Source organism: Schistocerca americana, chromosome 3 (assembly GCF_021461395.2).
Source record: "Schistocerca americana isolate TAMUIC-IGC-003095 chromosome 3, iqSchAmer2.1, whole genome shotgun sequence".
NCBI classification, from domain to species: domain Eukaryota; kingdom Metazoa; phylum Arthropoda; class Insecta; order Orthoptera; family Acrididae; genus Schistocerca; species Schistocerca americana.
In genome coordinates, this window is record NC_060121.1 from 814,247,709 (window position 1) to 814,270,696 (window position 22,988).

Consider the following 22,988-nt stretch of genomic DNA (forward strand, 5'->3'; position numbering starts at 1 on the left):
TTGAAATATTTACTGTGTGCATAGTAGACACACATTTTAATTAGACACAGCCAATGGGTAATTTCTGCTAGCATTGCTTCAAATAGTATAGTTGATCCGATGAGATTTTCATCCGAGAACACTCTCCTTTTTCCAAATACCATAAGCTTTTTGCATTACCTTGATATGCCTTTCTTTTGGCAGATGCTATTAGCTCTGTGTAGAAATTTGAGTCTTGATGAAGGGAAAGGTATCGTGTTTTACGCTCGACTCTGGTCAATGAGTATTGAATGCAACTGTCGGTCAGCTATGATGAGGCATGAGTGTTCACTGAAATTTTAAAAGATTAACATGTAATTTAACACAGAGGTGCATTGTAAAGTGTTGCTATTTAATGTGAGTGCATTAATGAGTACTGTTTGTTCAAAAATGTTATTTAGCATTCTGTTATAGTCAATGACGTTAGAGACTAACATTCAGTGCAATGCTTGTCTCACGATTTTTTGTGAGAATTAGTGTATACAGACAAGTGAGTTACTAAGCATAGTTGGAGAAACTCTGGTACTCTATGCGACGAACGGTAACGCCTTTATCTAAATAAACTATGAACAGTGCTGGAATGACGAATAGACTTTGCTTCACACTAATGGAAGTGAAACATATTAAGGGTACTTACCACTCAGGCTCTATCACAGGCGAAGCAGAAATGTGTGGAGTAGAGTCCAATGTGCAGTTGATGATTTCCTGTGGAACGCTATCCATGTTTTGAAGTGTAACCCAATCACACGGTCACATACATACGTGAGATGCCACAAGCCTTGTAAGCAACAACTAAACTAATTGTTTCACTGCTGAATCATCCATGCGAGATTCTCATTATGGAGTGACAACTTTTGTCAAGAAAATTTGTAAATCCTCTGGAATATTGTTATTACCGCAGAGTGAAGTGTTAGTAAGCATGCCTCTTATGTGATCGGACGTATTTTTGTATTTTGGGTGAACAGTGAAATCAGCGTACTACTTCGAGTGAGAGATTATAAATAACTGACATTACGTCTCCCCTACGGAGCCAACGCCAGCGGCGCATGGATGAAATAAAAATTACGTCCAGCTTCCGCCGATGCAGAACACTGCATTTGAACATAAACTTTAAGTGACACATGGGTATGCACATACGTTTAAAAACGCAGTGGCACTCCTGGCACATTGGACAGTGTCTTCCTGCGTGTCAGTGAGAAATAAGCTAGATGGAACACAGGCACTAGTCGCGAATAATACGACTCTTCTACTGAATATCATGTGGTTAATGCTACACCAAATGATTACATTTCAATATGTGCTATATTTCCCAATGTTTCTTGCACGTCTCTAGTTATAAGAGACTGTTTTCCAACCAAATGTACTTTCCTTTCAGAAAGAACGCTTTTTTTGTGCTTTATCATTGTAGTACAATTTTTTCTTATGTTTCGTGTCACATCAAGCCGGAACCATTGCCCATAATCGGGCCAGTTACTAACCTCATCTAGCTGACGTCACTCTCGCTACTCTGTCAACAAACCAATTGAAATATCTCTGGACACGGTAGGAGCTAGTAAAGGGACAGTCTCCTCTAGCATTACTTTTCCTTAACAATAGTTGTCGATACCAGTATTTTTTCGGATTGTGGACAAGTCAATATTATTTCAGCTGCTCTTCTGATAGCTTTCATATAATTTTATACACAGTATGTTATATTTCTAGCTAAAATTTATGAAAAGGAATTACTTAATTTTTTGGATGTTATAATCGATAAATACTAGTTCTGAATGTGCAGTTAAAATTATTTTTTTAGAAACATTTCAAATACGAATTATTTGACACACTTAAAATTTCTATTATTAATCATCCAATCGAGTACTGTTTGTTATGTTTATTTCTGTATTCATTTTTGAAATAATAATGGAAACTAATAAAAATTCATTTGTCAAGAAAATTTGTAAACCCTCTGGAATATTGTTATTACCGCAGAGTGAAGTGTTAGTAAGCATGCCTCTGATGTCATCGGACGTATTTTTGTACTTTGGATGAACAGTGTGATTTCGGGTTTGTTACTGTGAAAATTCAAAAGACTGTGTGATATACTGAAATGTGACAAAATATATTAACGTAACAACAAATAAATTCAACCATTGTGAGAATTTCAGCTTCAAGAATCAGACCCCTAGACAATAAGAACTGGATCCAACTCTACACGAAAAGCTAAATAAACTAGAAAGTTTATAGTAATCTTCGCTCCTCTCAAATATTTCATAAAATACTTTGCTTATTGTGGACAATAACTGCAATTAGGAAGGAGGGGGAGTTTACAAGCTGTACACGGATGGGAGCATCCATCCCCAGTTTTCGGTTGATTCCCTGTGGTATTTGGGTGAATGCAGAGACGTCACCACTCCAACCATAGGTTTCCCACCGTCTGGAGGCTTGAGAAATAGCGACCTTGTAACAACATCCATGCCGCCTATATATATAATTTGATTCTTACATTCGTAACAAAAACACGGCCATTTCAAATAATAAAAGTGTAAAGTGGGGAGTGTTTCGAACTATTGTTGCTTAAGATATTGGCAGATGTCAGACCTGAACTACGACTGCCAACCGCAGCAAACAGCTGTGCTGTAGCCACTACATAATGCTTTGTGTACTGCAATTTACTTTGTGTTGTGGTTTGCTTGTTTTCTTTTCTTATTTTGAAATGAGTGGAGAAACTAATCCTGGTGATAAATGGATTCGAATGAGACTACCGTAAGAAAAGGCATCAGCGATTGCTATGATCGTAATGTCAGTTCTGTTTTCGTGGAAGCACAGAACGCGGATGTAGGATGGCAGCCCTCCGAGAGGAAGTCGGGGCTTATTCCCCTGCACCGCTCCTGTACCCCTCGGACGGTCGGAGTTCTCGTTTGTTTACGGCCACGGCCGACTGCCACGATATACTGTCCGCATGACACAAATATTATTGCTTACTATTTAAGCTGGTTTTATGTTGTACAAATGTAAATGTTTTCGATATGTACATAGTATTGGACACGTATAATTACTGTGATGCTCAGACAGATACACTACGGAACAGGTCACTTACTGTATTGATGACTATGATGTGTAATGGCTTCGATCAGCCTGCAGGACAAACGAATGTATACGAACACTGTAAATTAATTTGAATGTGATTAGTCCTATGTTATTGTTATTTACCAATAAGAAGATATTAACGTTATCCGTTGAACTTCCTGTGTTGACTTTAGGTTGAAGTTCTACGTGCATTACACATGTGATTCCTATAGAACTTAGGGACACTGTAACGTCAGACCCATAAAATTAATTAAACCTTCTTCTGTGTCCAGAACTTAATTTCAAAAATAAGAGACAGTTATTCCATTTCTACGTAGTCTCTGAAGTAATTACGTTCTTCACTTATTTTATATGATGTACATTTTTCATTGTCTCCTGGTCCTTCTTTCCGATTTGGTTTCTGAGCAAATAGGATAGAAATCGCCGTTTCTCTTTGTTACTACTAGACTGGAAACATATTGGGCTTTAGCTGTTGTACTTCTAAGCCAGGAGAACGGGCACTGATGAACTATTTGCTGAATGTAGTTACTGAAAGATACAGAGAAAGTATGAGACAAAGAAAGCATTTCTTCTGTCATTGTTTAACCCCCATATTGAATGTACTCAGAATTTTATACCTGTTTAAGATCAACTGTTATAAATATGTTGTGTCTCTCCATGCATATTCGGAGAGGTGTAGACATCAACGAAGGTATATTACCATAAAATACGCACATGTAAGAATTCGCTGTTAATTTCAAGTTTTGTCGAGAAAACTCTTAATGTCATCTTCGGTGATTCAAATGTAAATTCCCAGATGATTGCATCAAGTTAACGTTATCACTGAATATTACCAAATATTATTGTAAGAAATATAAATTGTGTATGTGTAAGGTCTTTTGAGACTTTAATACGTGGACACTGCAAGATACTCAACTTCATTCATCATAATCTGTGTTTTTCGACATTTGCAATATACTCAACTATTTTTCCAGAAAGTGTGCAGCATTTTGGAACATACATTTTAACCATCTTCCCACAAGAAGAGTTGAAGACTGTTTGTGACAAAGTGCAGCGTTTAAAACTCATCTTCAAGATTTTTCCGTTGGTGAACTTGAAGTGACTTCCTAGGTCCATTTGATTGTATTATGGTAACGCAATTCACTGAAACGAATCAAACAGTAAACACGATATGAAAGAGACAGCTGTTACCTAGTGCAGCTGTCATTATACCAGGAAAATACCATGTTGGTTGTTACTAATAGACCTACTCAGCATTATTATCATCAGAAAGGAATTAAAGATATTGACTGCGAGTGGCCATTGATTGAAATCAATGGGGAAAACTGAAAATTTGAGTCGAACCGGAATTCGAGTCGAGGTCTCCTGCTTACCAGGCAGATACTCTGACCTCTAAGCCACTTGGCCACAGTGGTCACTGCAACTGCTCGTACAAACCTAGCACGCCTCCCGTCAGGTCCAAATTTTCAAATTATCCACACGCCACTAACGTGCTGCCCCTTGCCCATCATTGTCATTACTCGATTCCCGTAAGAGATGAAGTCTAGTGTCCATCTGCACTGTCAGGTCTTAATGATTTAAGTGTTGTCTGTTCTTCCGCGCATGTCTGAAATACGAACACCAGGTACATATTATTATCATCATTAGTTTTTCATTCTGGAATCATTGTTAGTGTTGACTCTGGGGTTTTGTAGATCAATTTTTTGCTATGGAACCTTATTCACAGCACAGCAGATATAGTCTGGTTTCCTTGTTGAATTGACGTAGTGTCCGATTGGGAACAGATAATTTACCATATCGCGTCAAGACGTAGAAAGATTCACACGTAAACTCACTATTGTTGCAGCTATTACACCTTAACTATTTATCAGTAAACCAGGAAATTCCTTTAAAATTTTAAACCTACTACAGTCCTAGCCTAGGTACTCTCACTTATGAGAAACAACTGTGTCACCGTACACGGTAGGATAGAAAAACAGTGCTTTATGAAAATTTGTTTTCTTTATTGTTGCATTAAACTATGTTATCATACAATATAAAGTCTTAGACACATGTCAAAGGGAATATTCACTCACTGGAGGTGAGAGCTGTCGCTGGCTAATGTATCAGTGCCACTAGGGTGCATTACTGGCGACGATCTTGCATCGGCGGTTAACTGCTTCCTGCTAGCTGCAGTTGTTCTTGAGATTCTACCACGTAGCAAAATGTGTTACCTTCTGCACGACGGACATTAGACCACTTTGTATCACGTTAAGACATTACTTCACCGCATTTGGAAACAAGTCTTATAAAACTGTTCCAGTGGTTGTAATCTGCGTTAATTACAGCTCTTATCAGATGAACATTAACTAAAGACTTTTTACATACCGAAGTTTCACATTGTAAAGTTCTTAATATAGACCGAAGATCACCTATGTGTAATGAAAGACAACGGACATATAAACTTAATGCAGCATAAAGAGAAACACCTCCTACGTACTCTGCTGGCGGATCATCCTACCTGCCAGTTCATTAGCGAAATATCCAAATCGATGTCGTATACATAATAAGTATCGTTTTGTCAGTCTACAGAGAAGCCAATACGTGCATAAGAGCTAGTCTCAGATTGAAAATGTAGGCATTTTTGGCTTATTTTGTCACAATAAGTCACATCTCTCTTGTGACAAAAACAAATCAACGTATTTTGAGCACAATACGCCCTTCAATGTCCTAACAGAGTTCAAACCGTTTCAACTTTCACGTGGGTAAAGGTCACTGTCACACGCTGGGAAACTCCTTGTCAAGCAACACTGGCACTCGTTAAAAGGGAAACTATTGCACCTTAATTTGAACCTTTCAGTGATCCACTAGCTCGCTGGACATGTATTAGACACCTGCACTGCAGGGATTCCAAGGTGTAGCAGGCGAGTTTATTGCGCTGATATCTACTTGTAGAAGTGTCTCAGTTGTAGGGCGAACATCATTCGCAGGGTCAGCAGTGTCCTCAGTACTCGCCGTCGAATCCCTTGTCGTCGACGCCCTTGCCGAAGACGGCAGCGTGGTCGCCTGGTTTGTCTGTCTCTTTAGGAACCGCCTCTGCAACAAGCGTAACGGACTTTTAAGCTATAAACCATTCAGCGCAACAACGTCGAATGCAAAGAGACAGGACAGCTTCTGTACATTCCTCTCATTATGCGCACCTTACGCACTCACTGAATAAAGAGCACAGGATAAAATTAATCTATATTCATGAAGACAGTACATAATGAAAACAACGTGACGCTCCTGTGAGTAGTAACACAAGTGAATATATCTGTGCTGTGTTCTACTTTTATGCATTTGGAGAAGAAAGCGATGCACTGAAGTGAGTCTGCCTAACGTAAATTATTACAGGTACAGCGACTAATACAGAATCAGTGTTTACACGTGGTGCAACTCTCTAAATAAAACTCCGTAAAGTTATCTCTAAACCACTTCACCAATTATTTCGATTAACTTCGAATGTAGCTTAGACGTAACGCTTTCTTTGGAAATTCACAAGTTAATGACGTATCTGAATGATCGTCACAACGTTTTTGTTGTTGTTGTTGTTTTGTTGTTGTAGTCCTCAAACCAAAGACTGGTTTGTGTCTCTATTCTAGTCTATCCTGTACAACACTTCTCACCTTCGCAAACCTATTGCAGCATACATCCATTTGAATCTGCTTTCTGTAGTCAACCCATCGTCTCCCTCTACGTCATTTAACTGTCACTCATGTATCCAACACCAAATTGATTGAAGTTAAAATCTTTTAGGTAGTTAGACCGAGTCATGTTTCTTCCAAATGATCGACTTTTCGACCGCTCTGCTGGGATCTTCTTCTGGATCTTGTGGTGTCCACTGACGAAGGGCCCTCCAATGGTAGCCACAAGCATTTTACTCAACAATCCCATTTTTCCAGTAGGAGGGTGGAAAAACTCCGCTTTATAAGGGAGTGCGACACTGGTTGAGTCAACAGTGGACACCACAACAAGATTCTGAAGAAGATGCCTGAAGACGGATCGAAACGTCAATAGTTTAGAAGAAAGGCGTGACCTACCAATCCAGAAGATTTTAACTTCAGTGACAATGGCCACGAAAGCCTGGAGACTTACACCAAATTGGCTATTGCTTAATAGCTCAGGATATGTCCGATTAACCGAGACCTAATTTTGGTCAAGTTTCACCATAAATTTCTTTTTTTCTCACTTCGATTCAGTACTGTCTCATTGTTTATTCGATCTACCGTTCCCATCTAATCTTCAATATTCTTCTGCCGCATTATGTGTCAAAAGTATCAATACTTTCTTATGTGTTTCTCGCCTCTTTCCCTTATGCACAAGGCTCCAATCCGTACAAATACTTTCAGAAAGGACTTTCTAACACTTGAATTTATATTCCCAGTCTGCATTTTACATCTTCTCTACTTCGGACATCGTCTTTTATTTGCTGTCCAACTAACAGAACTTATTTTCTACTTTTAGTGCCTCATTACCAAATCTAATTACCTGAGCATTACTTTATTTAATTCGACTTCATTTCATTTCTACTGTTTTACTTTATAATTTCTTTTCAAGGCACTAATCATTCTGTTCAGTTGTGCTTCCAAGTCCTTTGCCGTTTCTGACAAAATTACAATATAGTTGGCAAACATCAAAGTTTTTGTTCCTTCTCTATTAAATTTAATTCCTTTCCTAAGTTCTCATAATTTCTGTTAGTGGTTGCTCGAAATACTATAGATACTGAATAAAATCATGGATAGTCTACAACCCTGCCTCATTCCATTCTCAGCTACTGCTTCCTTTCATGTCCTTGACTCTACTGACAGCAGTCTGGTTGCTGTTCAAGTTGTAAGTAATCTTCCAGTCCCCCTATTTTAATCATGTTACCTTAAAAATTTCAAAGAGCGTATTCCAGTCAACATTTTTAACAGCATTTTCTAAATACATACGTATCAGAAACGTTGGTTTGTCTTTCTTAACTCTATCTTCTAAAATAAGTCTCAGTGCAAGTAATACCTTGCGTGTTGTTACATTTTTCTGGAACCCAAACTGATCTTCCCTGAGATCAGCCTCTATTACTTTGTGGAATGTTCTATAAATAATCCCAGTCAGTATTTGAACTCATGAGTTACTAAACTGTTGGTTCAAATTATTACTGGCAGTATGTGTAACATCACTTGACCAAAATCGCCGAATCTGTGATCGAATTAATCTCTGTCGTCGCGACCTTATCCTAAAAAGTACTGATCGCTTCTTTTACCCCTCACTCCATTACGAAAAATATAAGAGAAATTTCATCTTAGTAAAGACCCAATTTTCCCCTGTTGTCTGTCTTGGCGCTTATTTAAGCCATATTGTATTTATCATTGTGACAATAAACCACTAAGCTCAGTTGATGAGCCAGCCGAAGTGGCCGTGCGGTTAAAGGCGCTGCAGTCTGGAACCGCAAGACCGCTACGGTCGCAGGTTCGATCCTGCCTCGGGCATGGATGTTTGTGATGTCCTTAGGTTAGTTAGGTTTAACTAGTTCTAAGTTCTAGGGGACTAATGACCTCAGCAGTTGAGTCCCATAGTGCTCAGAGCCATTTGAACCATCAGTTGATGAACTAGTTAAACTAAGTCATATTTTATTATTAGACTGACTTGATTCAAATAGTTATTCTTTATTCTATCAATTTTTATGGTGGGAAGTTGGAAGTATTCGTGTAATGTCTAATGACTGTGTGTCTGTCTGGCGATGCAACAAATTGAGATGTTAAATTATTTTCGAACGACTAACTATCAAGTTAAGCGCTCCATTTAAATAGTTATAAAACACATCTGGCGAAAATAACACCCTAAGCAGGTACCTTTCAGGCGTACACTTCGAGTAAGATACAATGAAGTTTTAAATTAAATATTTCCACATCTAAATTGTTTTATGGAGCTTTACAAGTGTCACAATGTTAGTTCAGTGTCTAAAATGCCTGAAAAATATGTACACAACACAATAAAAGAAATTTTTAAGTCAAGTCTTGCAATCTCATTTTATACATGCACACACGCACACACACACACATACACACATACACACACACACACACACACACACAAACACTCACACACACGCATCAGTTAAAATTACTTCCTCAAATATGATAGTAAATTCTGAAAATGCACGTCCCAAGCTATTTCCATTCTAAATCGTTATGAAAGAGATATGGATAAAAAAAATAGCACCGTAAACAGGTAATTTTTAGGCTTATAAATGGTGTATGATGCAACAGACCTTCAAATTAGACAAATTAAATATTTCCACATGTAAACTGTTTTATGATGCTTTTCAGGTATTACAATGGTATCTCCACGTCTAATATACGTAATGGACGTTGTCATTTCAATCTTCTATGTTATTGATGGTTCATACACCAAACTGCCTTCACTTATCGTTTTTATAAGTTTTTTTCAGTATTTTTTTACCTTAGCGAGCATCACTGTAGGGGGGAAAATGGTAAAGCATCACGCTCTACGCTAGAAATCATAATTGATGTTATAAACAGCGTAATAATGCATTTTATTTGCATTTGAGCTAAGTGTACTAGAGGCTATGTACTCGTACCAAATGAACATCCAGGAAATGTTGTAATATTTACCGACTGGAGCAATGGTGCCAACTGGCTCTAAAACGTTTCCTACAATCAACCACTAAATAACACCAAAATCTATATAAAATACATATATTTTCGTAGTACACTACAAGAACGTTTATATTGCACACATTAATCACAAAACGTTCAAATGTGGTGGTGGTGTGACAAGAGAGGGATGGAAGGTCGATGTCTTGAAAACACAATCTTTGCCATCAAAATGAAATTATCTATCATAGTAAATAATGATTTCGGATATAAAAACTTGCATAGCCCCCACGCACCTCCTCAAACACACACACAGGTTGAAACTTCCTGGCAGATTAAAACTGTGAGCTGGGCCGAGACTCGAACTCGGGACCTTTGCCTTTTGCGGGCAAGTGCTCTACCAACTGAGCTACCCAAGCACGACTCACGCTTCGTCCTCACAGCTCTACTTCTGCCAGTACCTCGTCTCCTACCTTCCAAACTTTACAGAAGCTCTCCTGCGAACCTTGCAGAACTAACACTTCTGAAAGAAAGGATATTGCGGGGACATGGCTTAGCCACAGCCTGGGGCATGTTTCCAGAATGAGGTTTTCACTCTGCAGCGGAGTGTGTGCTGATATGAAACTTCCTGGCAGATTAAAACTGTGTGCTGGGCCGAGACTCGAACTTGGGACCTTTGCATTTCGAGGGCAAATGCTCTACCAACTGAGCTACCCAAGCACGACTCACGGCCCGTCCTCACAGCTCTACTTCTGCCAGTACCTCGTCTCCTAACTTTCCATTCTGGAAACATCCCCCAGGCTGTGGCTAAGCCATGTCTCCGCAGTATCCTTTCTTTCAGGAGTGCTAGTTCTGCAAGGTTCGCAGGAGACCTTCTGTAAAGTTTGGAAGGTAGGAGACGAGGTACTGGCTTAAGTAGAGCTGTGAGGACGGGGCGCGAGTCGTGCTTAGGTAGCTCAGTTGGCAGAGCACTTGCCCACAAAAGGCAAAGGTCCTGAGTTCGAGTCTAGGCCCGGCACACAGTTTTAATCTGCCAGGAAGTTTCATATTAGCGCACATTCCGCTGCATGGTGAATATCTCATTCTACACACACGGGTTGCTTATCGTAATACACAAGTATGATGATTGATATATGATTGTGAATGAAAATTCGAGAGCTTCAGCAAAATAAAATTATTTCCAAAAACACAGAAGACTTTGAGCACAATACACATTTGGCATTACTGTCATAATTTAATTGTTCTATAACACTTAAAAATATGTATGGCTTGCATATAGACACCACTGATAAGCATGTTAATGACTAGAGTTCGATTGTTGTACCACACTTTGCAGGCACTTTGGACCTTCAAATTATATGTTTCCACATCCAAACTGTCTGTAATACTTAATGATGTACATGTAACTCACTTATAAGTTATATGTTACTAGATTAGCATAGTACAGTCTTTTTACCACGCATTAAATTGGTCAAAAACATAAAAATTGTTACTATAACACTGGAAAACATACATGTGCACAACTGCTGATCTAACTTAGAGCTTAAAGTGGACTTGTCGATGAGAATTACTAATGGAAATTATATTATTCCTGTGGTGTGCGTACTGTAAGACCTTCGGTGCACACACCTCAGATTATTTGACTTGTCGCTCTAACGAAGTAGGCGAGTGTCAGCAATATGTCTTGTGGTCTTATCGTGGCGTGTTTATCTTCTGTCGTTAGGTCAGACGATAGAAATGCCACTTGCACGCTTAGAGTAGCAGATTGACGGTGACCAACTTTAAACAGAACTTGATTAATTTTCAAACACATTTATTAAAATAATAACAAGTATAAAAATAACTTAACTTGGTTCTGGATGCTATTTACAATTGACAATCTGAAGTTCCTTTGGTCTTGGTATGTTAATCTTATTCTCACATATCTCTGATACTTGACAAAGTGTCTATACATTTCTCTTCATGGCTATGTACAGGAATATGATAATCTTATTAGGCGCAGACTGAAACTTGACTACAGACTAATGCAGACTGATGCAGACTGACTAATCGGAGGACTGTACACTCGTTATAATACCTCGCCTGTTCAGGTATCACTGCGCGAGTGTGATCCGCGAGGAGAAAATGTTCTATGTTAGCAGCAATCTCATTGGCTGCGTTACATATTAATACGCGGATCGGCGGAAGCAGGATTTGGTCCGTCTCTAAGACAGCGCCATCTCGTAGTGCGGAGACGAACGAGCGCTGCGCCTGCGCTGTTGTGCTTAGTGGGGCGCGCTCTATTGGGAAAGTTGTGTACGTGCTGACTACGCGGAACTATGTACACAACAATTCTCATGTCTAAATCAGTCAAAAACAGATCAAAAACAAAGTTAGGCAAACATTATAGTGACCTCTTGCTAGAGTATTTACTTCATTTGCAGTTCAAAACATTAGTCATTTTCTGCTGTTACAGAGTTGACACTACATGATACTTTGATTAAATAACATACTGAAATGTAGTAATACACATTCATATAATTACGAAAGGAGGGTTGCTACACTTCCAAAGTAACCCAAACATTATGGTTAATGCACACAAGGGTATAAATTTTTCTTACAGTGCAAAATGTTTGTCGTCTTACACTGATGATGCTAAGCAAGCAAGGCAATGATAATTGATGTAAACCAACTTCCAAGGGGGTGGGGGTAATGGTCAATTCACGGGTGACTACCATTACCCCAGATTAGCATATGCTGATATCTTAGTGTGGTCTCACTTACATCACTCAACAAATTCCGAATACTTCCAAATAGTGTCATGTTGTTTTGACCGTATCTGACTAGTCCAACTAGGTCTGTCACATCACCATGTTGCAGCAATATTTTTGAGAACTGACTAGGTAATATTGCATGGGGCAGTTATTTCCAATTGACAAAATGCTGTAATTTTATTCAGATGCTATTGGGTCAGGGTAATGATGGTCAGTTGACAAGGCGACTGCCATTACTCCCCAGATACTAGTAGATGGCACTGATGGTCAGTTTATAGAGTAATGGCCACTATCCCACATGTGAATACCTAACATGTACATTTATCTCGGCTCATGAAATATGATATGCCTGGAGATAGCATCAATGCACATGTTCACACTCAGAAAGACTAATGATGATGTCAACTAAGAAAGTTCGAAATTGTTCTGGCAAGTTCGGAGTTGTTTTGGCAAGCTGTGACTTGTTCCAAGAAACGAAAGTGGTTAGTGACCAGACTGAGAGTTATCAAGTCAACACTTGTTTCCATGTGCAAGCTGACAGTGTGTACGTGTAGTGGATCTGTGCAACTGGGATTGAGGAAGTTTCAGCTACTGTAGGCATCAGCTACTGAAGGAAAACCATATTTTTATGTCTTCATAATTTATTATAATTTTATTGCCTCATTAAAGTGATCATGACATGGGGGGAGAGATAGACTCAGTAAAAATAACTGAGGTGTGTAAATCAGAAGGATGATGATCAGACAGATGTAGATATACTGTACATAACTTTTTTTGTTATTGTGTATACACATATACTGTATCAACTTGCCACTCAAAACAGTGTCAGCGTGCCCCTGAAACTGTATGAGCGTGCCAAAAAAGGTAAAAACTTGCCACAAAACTATAGAAACTTGCCCCGAAACTGCTAACAACTTGCCCTCAAACTGTAACAACATGTCTCTGGGACTATAACAAATTTCTTGGGAACTGGAACAACTTGCTCTGAAGTTAAACACGTGTAACCCCAATCTGTGTTAGCTCATTCTGAAACATTATCAACTCGTCCCAAAAACTGTATCAACTCGCCCTGAAACTATAACAAGTTGCTCTGAAACTGTACAGACTAACCTCTGCAACTGCAATAACTTCCCCCAAAACAGTAACAACTTGCCCTCAAAACTGTAATAGCTTTTCCCCATAACAGTACCAATTTTCCACCCAAAACTGTATCACTTGTACCGAAAGTGCACCAGATTGCTCCAAAACTGTATCAGTTTGTGCCAAAACTACATCAATTTGCTCCTTGAAACTGTGTCAGCTTTCCTCCAAAACTGTCTCAATTTGCCTCAAATCTGTAAAAATTTGCCCTGAAACTATGACAAGTGGCCATAGAATTGAACATCATTGCCCCTCCCCAAAAATATACATATGTGGATGTTAGGGGTAATGGCAGCAGTATGTTACAGTTTTAGATAAAATTGTTATACTTTCAAGGGAAGTCGTCAAGTTCCGAGGGCAAGTTGTTACAGTTTGGAGGGCAAGTTTTTACAGTTTGGAAGGCAAGTTGCTACAGTTTGGGGAGGGCAAGTCGGTACAGTTGCAGGGAGCAAGTTGTTAGAGTTTCAGAGCAAACTGATACAGTTTTGGTTCAAACTATACGTTTTCAGGACAAGTTGTTTCAGTTTTGGGGACAATCTGGTAAGTATTGGGGTAAGTTGGTATTGCTACTTACCTAATTTGTTTCAGTAGTGCCAGTAAGAAAGTCATATGTATTTTAATAAGTAATACGAACAATTCAGATGTCGAAATACTTATTTTAAAGAACCACTGTGCCTGCAAATGGTGGTGCGATAATCCAGTTTTGGCCGTCAACAAGTGCTACTTAAGCTACAAGTTTTATCAACGAATATTTTTAATCTTATAGAACAATTAAATTTCAGCAGGAGTGCCACATATTTCTTGTGCTATATGTCTTCCATATTTCGAGAAATAACTTTAGTTTGATACAAAGTCGAATTAACAGTCACAATCAGAGAACAATAAACGAGTGTGTGTTTGTGTATCTAGTAAATCTAGTTCAAATGCAATTAAAACGCTGTATTCAGTTGTTAATAACATCAGTTTTATTTTCTCGAGCAGAACGTGATGCATTATTTTTGACCCCTCGTAAAGTGGTACTTCCTAAGGCGAACTATTACTGAATAACATGTAGAAATGATAGATCTCAGTTCGGTCTGTAAACCATCAGTAACGTATCGTCAGATTGAATGCTAGCACCCTTTACATATTTTAGGCAAACAGCTACCACTGTGATAGTTAAAATCATCATAAAACAATTGTGATTCGAAATATTTTGTTAGCAGGTCTATTGTGACTTACACCAAGTGCAGGCCTATAAACTACCTGTAATGTATTTGTTCATTCACGTGTGTTTCATAACACATCGGTTTGGGATGCTTCATTTGAGAGTTCACAATATATTTCAGATGAGTAAATACTGGAAGATATAGGCTTTACATACTTTTTTGTAAAAATACTTTCTAACATGGTGCAAAATTTCAAATCCTTGAGATACTTTTCAGCACAGTCAAATTGCTGATCTGGGGCTACTGTGAGAATGGCTATTTCACTTTAATGAACTACAAGGTACTGGGATGTGAGTGGATGAGTGGTGAGAAGCAGGGAAAAGGTGGTGGAGGAAGGAAGGTGTGGAGGGTGGGGGAAATATGTGGGTTCTTACATTATGATGATCAGGTCGTTGGTAAAGGGTTGAGCCTTGTCACATGACAGATCAGGGGGCATGGCCTGCTACCACCTTGGATTTATGAGTTACTCAGCATCAACAGTGACTGCAGTGCTGTGACAACAGTGTTAACTAATGGTGGAAACTTGAACTATGGGTCAGAGCCAACATAAATATACTACAGGCATATATTTGTAACTGAAATTAAGCTTACGCCTTGCTATTTGAACTTATATTCAAACCAGTTAATCTGATCTACTCCTGAAAGTACTATTTCCTCGTTCAACACTCTTAACTAGGTATTTCGTTCTCAAGAATATCTATAATGAAATCAAATCAGTAATTCTTTGTTTTTATTAGGCTGTATACAACAAAATTTCCTTATTTTGGGGTGGTAGAAAGATTTCATGTGCTGAAAGGGATCCTGCATCTTGTCCTTTGACTTCGAATTGACTAAATCGAAAACACAGCGACCCACATCCATTCACAAGAGTTACTGCCTTCCGCCCTACTCCGTCACCCCAAAGCTGGTACCACAAAGCTCGCCAAAGCCAGTGGACTGCAAGGTTCAACCTCACGTTTTTAGTTGAAATTGAGGTAGCCAACACTCTGTAATGCTACCCAACTGTCATAGATGGAAGGAAACAGAAATTTTAACACAGCACTGTCCAGCTACCTTTATAAGTTGCACAGCATGAATTCTGACTTAGTTGTGTTGATACACATTCCGGTACTCTCTAACACTTCTCTCCACTGCTCCAAGGCCTCACGAATTTCGTGTTTAGTATCAAAGATAAATAATAAATTCTTGAGACCTTGAAGCAGTGGAGAGAAGCATTATAGATTGATATTTGTGTATCAACAGAACTATAACAAAACTCGTGCCTTGCAATTTCGACACCACTTGACCCATCCTACTCGATGGTGATGTCTAACATAACAGAACCAAATTATCAAGAGTTAAAATATTCAGGTGTCTAGGATCAGTCTCAAATTCCATTAATCCCTTTCGTTCCACTCTATTTAGTCGGTAGTGGTAGCAGCCTCATCTTTTGTTAATTCCCACCCTCAATCAAAGCAAATCAATGTTCAGACAGCAGAGGTTGAAAATACCGCTGCAGTTGTAAATTACTTTATTTTCACACGACCGGTTTCGGACTGTTATAAGCCCATCCTCAGGTGCCGTAGCTGTGCTGTGGTCCCCGAGCGCCGAGCGCCGAGCTCCGCGTGTACCAGACGCGGTGTGCTGCCTATGAGCGCGGAACAGGGAGTCACTCCCAGCACACCGCGCCTGGTACACGCGGAGCTCGGCGCTCGGCGCTCGGGGACCACAGCACAGCTACGGCACCTGAGGATGGGCTTATAACAGTCCGGAACCGGTCGTGTGAAAATAAAGTAATTTACAACTGAAGCGGTATTTTCAACCTCTGCTACAATGCTCAGTTGCGGATGTTCTTCCAACAGGATTGTAATATTCAAACAGTTTGATTAGCTTACTTTCAACACGCTCATCTACATTTCACGGTGGTGTTTGGGCAGATCCTGAAACACCGGTGTTAAATAAGGTTACAAATTCGAGCAGCGAGTGCCCGGGACTGCTGTCGGCCCTCACCTGGGGGCGGATCGTTCCAGGGCTGCACCTTGTCCGTGCCCAGAACCAGCCAGACGAGGTACGTCGCCACTCCGATGCCCGCCGACACGTAGAACACCGTGTTCCACGCAGTTCTCGTTTGCTGTGGCAAAAAAACAAAGTACACCATCAGCTACAACACATACGGCGAGTATGTTTCCAGAGACATAAACTAACCTCTTATTGTGAAACTATGAGAGTGAAGACAGCCATCCTAAGCAATTATGAGAGTTTATACAATGACTTATCCTCTTCAGAATGACGAGAGGTCATTTTTTCAAAGCACATCATTTGACTTCTTTCTTCAAAAATAGTTTGTGGCGGAAAAAATAAAGAAAAAGTGGAATGACTTTGTTCGCACGGTAGGCTCAACCACCTCAACAGAAAGAGTTTTCTTTCCCCGCACCTGGTGTGAGGGAGTTCTGTCTTACGTTTAAATATTGAGTGCAGGTGGCAGTACTGTATACAGTGCTGAGTCGCATTTGTTTTGTATGATGACGAGAAAAGAGGAAGTGTGAAATCCAGTGCTGGCATATGGTCCACTCCTCTTGAATAGACCAACAGCCATGCTGCATAACAGACGTAAAACAGAGCATAAGGAGGTATTGTAAGTAGGCTGTTTAGGTTTTTATGTTGGTAACGCCACGTAGCGCCCCGCATGAAAATCACTGACTGTGCTGTGTGCAGTCTGTGGCTGGTTTGCATTGTTGGAATATTTGCTATTGTACTGTTGGGCAGTTGGATGTGAACAGCGCCTAGCGTTGTGCAGTTGGAGTTGAGCCGCCAGCAGTGGTGGATGTGGGGAGAGAGAAGCCAGACTTTTGAGATGTTAATATGAGCGGACGAGCTGGACGTGTGTCCGTCAGAAAAAGGAAATTTGCCAAACTGGATGTCACAAATTATATATATGACTTTTGAACACTGTAAATACATTGTTTGTTCTCTATCAAAATCTTTCATTTGCTAACTATATGCCTATCAGTAGTTAATTCCTTCAGTAGTTAGAATCTTTTATTTAGCTGGCAGTATTGGCGCTCGCTGTATTGCAGTAGTTCGAGTAACGAAGATTTTTGTGAGGTAAGTTATTCATGAAAGGTATAGATTATTGTTAGTCAGGGCCATTCTTTTGCAGGAACTATTGAAAGTCAGATTGCGTTGCGCTAAAAATATGCGTCAGTTTAGTGTTGATCATAATAAGTAAAGAGAGAAAGGTTGAGTACGTTCAGATTTGCGCAGCTGCTTGAAAATCAAATAACGTAAGAAGTTTACTAGCACAGTAATTCATAATTTTTCTAAGGGGATGTTTCAGTATATAGAAACGCTTTTGGTTGTCAAGAGGGCAATAGGCGATGCTTTCAACACTTAGTGTAGTAAAATGTCATCGGAAGATCCCTTACAAAACTCAGAGGAATTCTAGTGATGTTTTAGGGCTGTCAGTACCACAAAGCTTAATGACCAGATATTGACGGATGATACAGGAACAGAAACTGAGGGTATCAAAGCAAAAACAGAAATACCGAATTCCGTTTTCAAATGTTCCTTTACTAAGGAAAATACGTATGCAGTGCTCTAGTTTACTTCTTGTCCATTGAAATCATTAGTGATGTAGATACTAGTGTCACTAACGTTGATGATGACTGGGTGTTGTGTGATGTCCTTACGTTAGTTAGGTTTAAGTAGTTCTAAGTTCTAGGGGACTGATGACCATAGATGTAAAGTCCCATAGTGCTCAGAGCCAATATCACTAACGCTGAGAAACGGCTAAAATTGCTAAATTAAACAAGGCTACAGGTCCCGATGGAATCCGTTTCAGATTCTATAGAGAATATGTGGCCGAGTTATCTTCTATTTTAAAACAAATATATAGTAAAGCCCTTGAGAATAAACCGAGCTCAGTGATTGGATGAAACAAGTCACACTTGCGTACAAGAAGAGTAATAGAACTGATTCACAAAACTTTCATCCACTTTCTTTGATGTTCATCTGCTATAGAATTCTAAAACAGATTCTGAACTCAAACATAATGATGTATCTCGAACAGAATGATCTCCTCGATTCAACCAATAATGAACCCAGGAATATCGATCATGCGAAACCCAAACTGCGCCTTTTTCAACTGATATTCTTAGTCTTGCGTCAAGGAAATCATATAGCTGCAGTATTTAGTGACTTTCGGAAAACATTTGACTCGGCGTCACACAACTGTTCACACGATTATGTAGGGTATCAGACTAATTTTGTGACGGGTTTGAGGATTTCTTGGTAGGCAGGTCATACCATTTAGGAAGTAGAAAAAACTCTTGAGCAGTTTAGCGACATGTAGTTGCTTGAAATGAAACAGAGTCCTACTACCGTCATAACGAATGGATTAGTTCGGCGTTTCACGTAAATACTAATAAGAGGGTAGAATGGAATAAGAAATTCGCAAATTGCACTTCAGATGACTCCCACTGGAGGGCAGCACTGATCTACGAATGAAGGCGAGTGACCGAGGAGTATTGAAATGTCGACAATGGACCGCACTATCGAGCGAAGAGGAAGCGGCGGTCTAATGGAGCGGAGCGAAATGACGAATAGTGAGACTGCGTGAATAATGATTTTGATTTGTTACTTTGCATGAATTTGCATAGATGTTATATTTTGTTTAAGTTTTATGAAGGCTGTATACTATAATTACATGTATTGACGACAACATAACCATAAAATAGAATTTAACTGTTAAGCAGCTATCCCAGTTAATTTTTTTTTTTTTTTGCTACCATTGCAAAACGTTTGACGACAGTGTGATCGAATTAAGAATATAAGAGTCTTATATTAAATTAATTTTTCAGACAAATTTCTATCTGAAATTACCCAGCAAAGTCATATATTTATAGATATGGAATAGCGATCAGTAACATAGTCAGTGGCGATAGTCAACACGTACTGTAAGTACATTTACATCCTTTTGGTTCCAAGCAACTCTAAATAAACTGTTGGTAATATTTTCCTATACTGAATTCTCTTTTAAAGGTGACAGTTTAATTTTTGAGATTAATAATTATTCATGTTAATGGTATCACATGTGCTGGATCCCAGTTTGAGATATGACAGGGAATATTTTCAGAGAAAGTCATTTTCATATTTTCATACAATATTGCATGTTGTTAGTTGGTGACAGAAAGAATCACGAACTTTCGAATGGCCAAAGTTTGTGTTCGGGTGGGATGTATCTTTCTACTGAATACTATTAACACCTTATATAACGTATTTTGTTACAAGTCTTCCGACTGTGTTCATGTCATGGTTGACAGATACAAGGAAACTCCAGTTTTGAAGTCTATCAGCACTGAGTGATTGATATGCCACTATCTCAAGGGTGTACCATGGGCCGGCCTGGGAGGACGAGCGGTTCTAGGCGCTACAGTCTGGAACCGCGTGACCGCTACTGTCACAGGTTCGAATCCTGCCTCGGGCATGGATGTTTGTGATGTCCTTAGGTTAGTAAGGTGTAACTAGTTTTAAGTTCTAGGGGACTAATGACCTCAGCAGTTGAGTCCCATAATGCTCAGAGCCATTTAAACCTCAGAAGTTAAGTCCCATAGTGCTCAGAGCCATTTGAACCATTTTTTGGTGTACCATGAGTCGCTCGATTCGAGTAAAATTACAACCACCAGAAACGACTTCCACGAACAACAACGTAATGATGACAGGCGTTGTGATCGACTATTGTAGTGTGCGGCTGGTACCGGCGGAGGTTCGAGTCCTTCCTCGGGCATGGGTGTGTATGTTTGTCCTTAGGATAATTTAGATTAAGTAGTGTGCAAGCTTAGGGAGTGATGACCTTAGCAGTTAAGTCCCACAAGATTTCACACACATTTTTTTGACTATTGTAAATCGCAACAGGAAATAGAGTAGCACTTCAAAGCCAGTTCAGTGATGGATAACAACAACCAGAGAGCGACCACATCATCCGCAACTAGACGTATAATTATGTACACCATACGTCACAGTGCACAGAGATTAGTTGGTCACAGATATATGAGAAGAGGCCTGAATGAATAAGTCATGCTACACAGTGGTACATTTGGCAGGGTACGAGTATGTCGAAAACCACGCAAGGCTATGTACTGTCCGGAGCGACGGTAAATGGGAAGTGCCTTTAAGGTCAGTAAGAGTGATTTCAGGTGTGCCGCAGTGGAGTGTCATAGGACCGTTGCTATTCACAATATACATAAATGACCTTGTGGATGGCATCGGAAGTTCACTGAGGCTTTTTGCAGATGATGCTGTGGTGTATTGAGAGGTTGTAACAATGGAAAATTGTACTGAAATGCAGGAGGATCTGCAGCGAATTGACGCATGATGCAGGGAATGGCAATTGAATCTCAATGTAGACAAGTGTAATGTGCTGCGAATACATAGAAAGATAGATCCCTTATCATTTAGCTACAAAATAGCAGGTCAGCAACTGGAAGCAGTTAATTCCATAAATTATCTGGGAGTACGCATTAGGAGTGGTTTAAAATGGAATGATCAGATAAAGTTGATAGTCGGTAAAGCAGATGCCAGACTCAGATTCATTGGAAGAATCCTAAGGAAATGCAATCCGAAAACAAAGGAAGTAGGTTACAGTACACTTGTTCGCCCACTGCTTGAATACCGCTCAGCGGTGTGGGATCCGTACCAGGTAGGGTTGATGGAAGAGATAGAGAAGATCCAACGGAGAGCAGCGCGCTTCCTTACAGGATCATTTAGTAATCGCGAAAGCGTTACGGAGATGATAGATAAACTCCAGTGGAAGATTCTGCAGGAGAGACGCTCAGCAGCTCGGTACGGGCTTTTGTTACAGTTTCGAGAACATACCTTTACCGAGGAGTCAAGCAGTATATTGCTCCCTCCTACGTATATCTCGCGATGAGACCATGAGGATAAAATCAGAGAGATTAGAGCCCACACGGAAGCATACCGACAGTCCTTCTTTCCACGAACAATACGAGACTGGAACAGAAGGGAGAACCGATAGAGGTACTCAGGGTACCCTCCGCCACACACCCTCAGGTGGCTTGCGGAGTATGGATGTAGATGTAGATGTAGGTTACTCCCATCAGCCACCGCGGCGAATGTCATCTTAGTTCGTGGCGGACAGTATGCCGTTTGCCAGTATTGGCGCCATTCAGGAGGGGGAAGGGGGATGGGTATTATCTCCCGGCGGGGGGGGGGGGGGGGGGGGGGTGAGGGAGCAGAAGGGTTATTTAGGTAAGATTAAATGGACCGTTGAAAGGTCTCTGCTGGATTCCTTTCATGTTAATTTCTGAAATCTGTTGTCATTTACGGCATAAATTCCTCTTCTAAATTTACTGTGGTGTTTCTGACTATCTGGGAGGAGACTGAGCAGTGGAACGTGTTACTTTTACACATAAACAAGAACGATCTGTCACACTACTACACTTTAAAGCACAGTTTATATGTAATTCATATATGTAATTCATGTCACACAGTCTCATACAGAACCTACATCCGCTTTCTTTTATATACTGTATATGATAAGATACTGTCATCCCCCTTCCCTTCTGTGTGAAAAAATGAATGAGCAAATGTATTTCTAGTTTCATGCTGGATGGTAGCAGACAAGCCTGTCTGCTAGAGAACAGTAGGACCAACGTCGGAACAGGTAGCTACGCTTTCTAAAAGCAAAGAGGTTTCTATCCTTAGCATGGTCCTGTCCGTCCCTTGTCATGTTGGTATAGGAAGCTGCCTCTCTGGTCACTTCCGTTTTGTATACGGAAGCACCCTTGGTAGGAGCCCAGGTCAGTCTGTCAACGGCGAGCGTCTGAAATGGTAAGATCTCCGGCTAAGCGCGTGTCTGCTAAGTCCGTAGGGCAATGGATTTCTTAAGTTCAACCTAACTGAAAATTTAATCACCTTTATTTCAGGTTTAGCTCTAAAATATCTAATGTTATCTTAAATTGCAACGCAGTGTATTTCGAGTGTGAAGTTCAGAATATATTCCGGTAGTTGCTTTGTCACTACTTTGTGAGTAAAGTGGAACCACGTGTTGATCAGTAACTCTAACTAAGATCATCAGTCTTAAATGCGAATGTGCGTGAGATTATAACGTCTCGTCTTGACAATATTTTTCAATATAGCAACTTTTCTTTATGTTCAACCCACGTGGGGTGTACTTTGTGAGACCAGTACCA

At 39.9% G+C, this 22,988-nt stretch overlaps 1 protein-coding gene across 1 annotated transcript in view; it reads right to left on the bottom strand.

The window, feature by feature from the left end:
* Window positions 1–5,066: 5,066 nt before the first annotated feature.
* LOC124607067 (sialin-like) overlaps window positions 5,067–22,988 on the bottom strand; it is a 126,626-nt gene continuing 108,704 nt past the window's right edge. The window contains exons 10-11 of the mRNA XM_047139242.1: window positions 16,789–16,909; window positions 5,067–6,159 (exon numbers count right to left, since the gene is read on the bottom strand). Coding sequence (XP_046995198.1) covers window positions 6,068–6,159; window positions 16,789–16,909 — 213 coding nt within the window. The 3' untranslated portion in view covers window positions 5,067–6,067. The remainder of the gene's footprint in view (window positions 6,160–16,788; window positions 16,910–22,988) is intronic.